The 1345-nt window shown below is 49.6% G+C and overlaps 1 protein-coding gene across 1 annotated transcript in view; it reads right to left on the bottom strand.

Annotated features, from left to right (window-relative positions):
* Positions 1–1345, bottom strand: part of slc41a2 (solute carrier family 41 (magnesium transporter), member 2) — a 23378-nt gene that overhangs the window by 20095 nt on the left and 1938 nt on the right. The window contains exon 2 of the mRNA XM_015403843.1: positions 478–1090. Coding sequence (XP_015259329.1) covers positions 478–1011 — 534 coding nt within the window. The 5' untranslated portion in view covers positions 1012–1090. The remainder of the gene's footprint in view (positions 1–477; positions 1091–1345) is intronic.

Genomic DNA, 1345 nt, shown 5'->3' with positions numbered 1-1345 from the left:
TGTATGAATATAATATACAAGTTTCACTTTTTAAATGGAATTACTGAAATCAATCTACTTTTTCATGATATTCTAATTTTATGACCAGCACCTGTATATTATCTCTAATAAAGATTCTGAAAAAAATCAAGTTTGATCAAATAATATATAAAAAAATTAATGAGAAAATAAAATAGTTTTTTCTCAGACTCAAAGTTTCAAAGTTTTGCTTCCGGATTTAAGTTCCTCCATTTTTTATTTACAAAATGTTTTCTTTGCAACAATAATGGAACAAAATTCCCCCCATAGATCAACCCTTATCAGATTTTGCTCTGGACTTTGACTAGGCCATCCCCACACATGCGGGATTCCTTGTCCACGCCGTGTGGCGTTTACACTGAGAATCGAACCGACATCAGCCGCTCTTTGAGGGGTCAGCAAGGATAAAAGCAAGCCGCACTTTTCAGAGAGACGTTTTAAACCGTCCGTCTGGTTTACCTGAACAATATCCAGCACCATTCCGGCCGACACCGTCCCAAAGCCAGCCAGGAGGAAAGGCACCACGATCTGCAGAGTCATGGCCAGCGGCGACTCTTTGGGCATGTTTGACGCCCCGGGCCCCGCTGCTTCCTGCTCATCCTCTTCCTGCTCGTCGCTGGCGTCCTCCCCGGACAGCCTCCACTCCGCCAGCATGGGCTCCGCCTCGGAGCAGCCCCCGTCTCCACAGTCGGTCAGAGTCAGGGAGGACCGGGAGGCGCGCTCCAGGATGCGCCTGCCGTCAGCGTGAGGCGCTTCCTGTCTGTAGCCGTTCTGCAGCGAGCCGCCGTCGGCTTTTCCTCCCAGGTCGACCATGGCTAATCGATCCTCCTGCAGTTTGCCGTAACCCGTCGGAACCATGGTTTGGAAAATGGAGCCGAGACGAAGCGAGGGTCCGGGTTTGAGGGGGAGAGCGCTCCATCCGCCGCTCATACGCACCGTCAGGCTAGAGCCCAGGGATTCCCCTAAGGCTCCTGCTAAGCTCTTCATGCTCATGGCGGCCTCTAGGATTGCAGCGTCTCATCTCTCCTCATCGCCGCTCAGAACCAGGAGAAGGCGGAGCGGCTCCGGCCGGCTGGGACGCAGACAACAACAAAATAAAGGTTAAAAACGCACAGAATAAAACAACATGAAAGTCTGCATAACGACTAGAGGTTGTTTGTTTTGTTATGGAGCTGAAGCACAGATCATGACCCTGCCACCACCGTGCTCCAGCACTCTGTCTTAGGGGCCATTCTAAGCTGCCATGAGTCAAAGAGTTTGATCTTTTTAATCCTTATTTGGTCGTTCAGCAGCAAAGACTCAAAGTTACCATTTTCTTTCCAACCCT

This window comes from Cyprinodon variegatus, unplaced genomic scaffold (assembly GCF_000732505.1).
Source record: "Cyprinodon variegatus isolate N-32 unplaced genomic scaffold, C_variegatus-1.0 Scaffold1578, whole genome shotgun sequence".
NCBI lineage: Eukaryota > Metazoa > Chordata > Actinopteri > Cyprinodontiformes > Cyprinodontidae > Cyprinodon > Cyprinodon variegatus.
The sequence above is the reverse complement of the archived record's forward strand: the minus strand, read 5'-3'. Positions and strand labels throughout refer to the sequence as shown.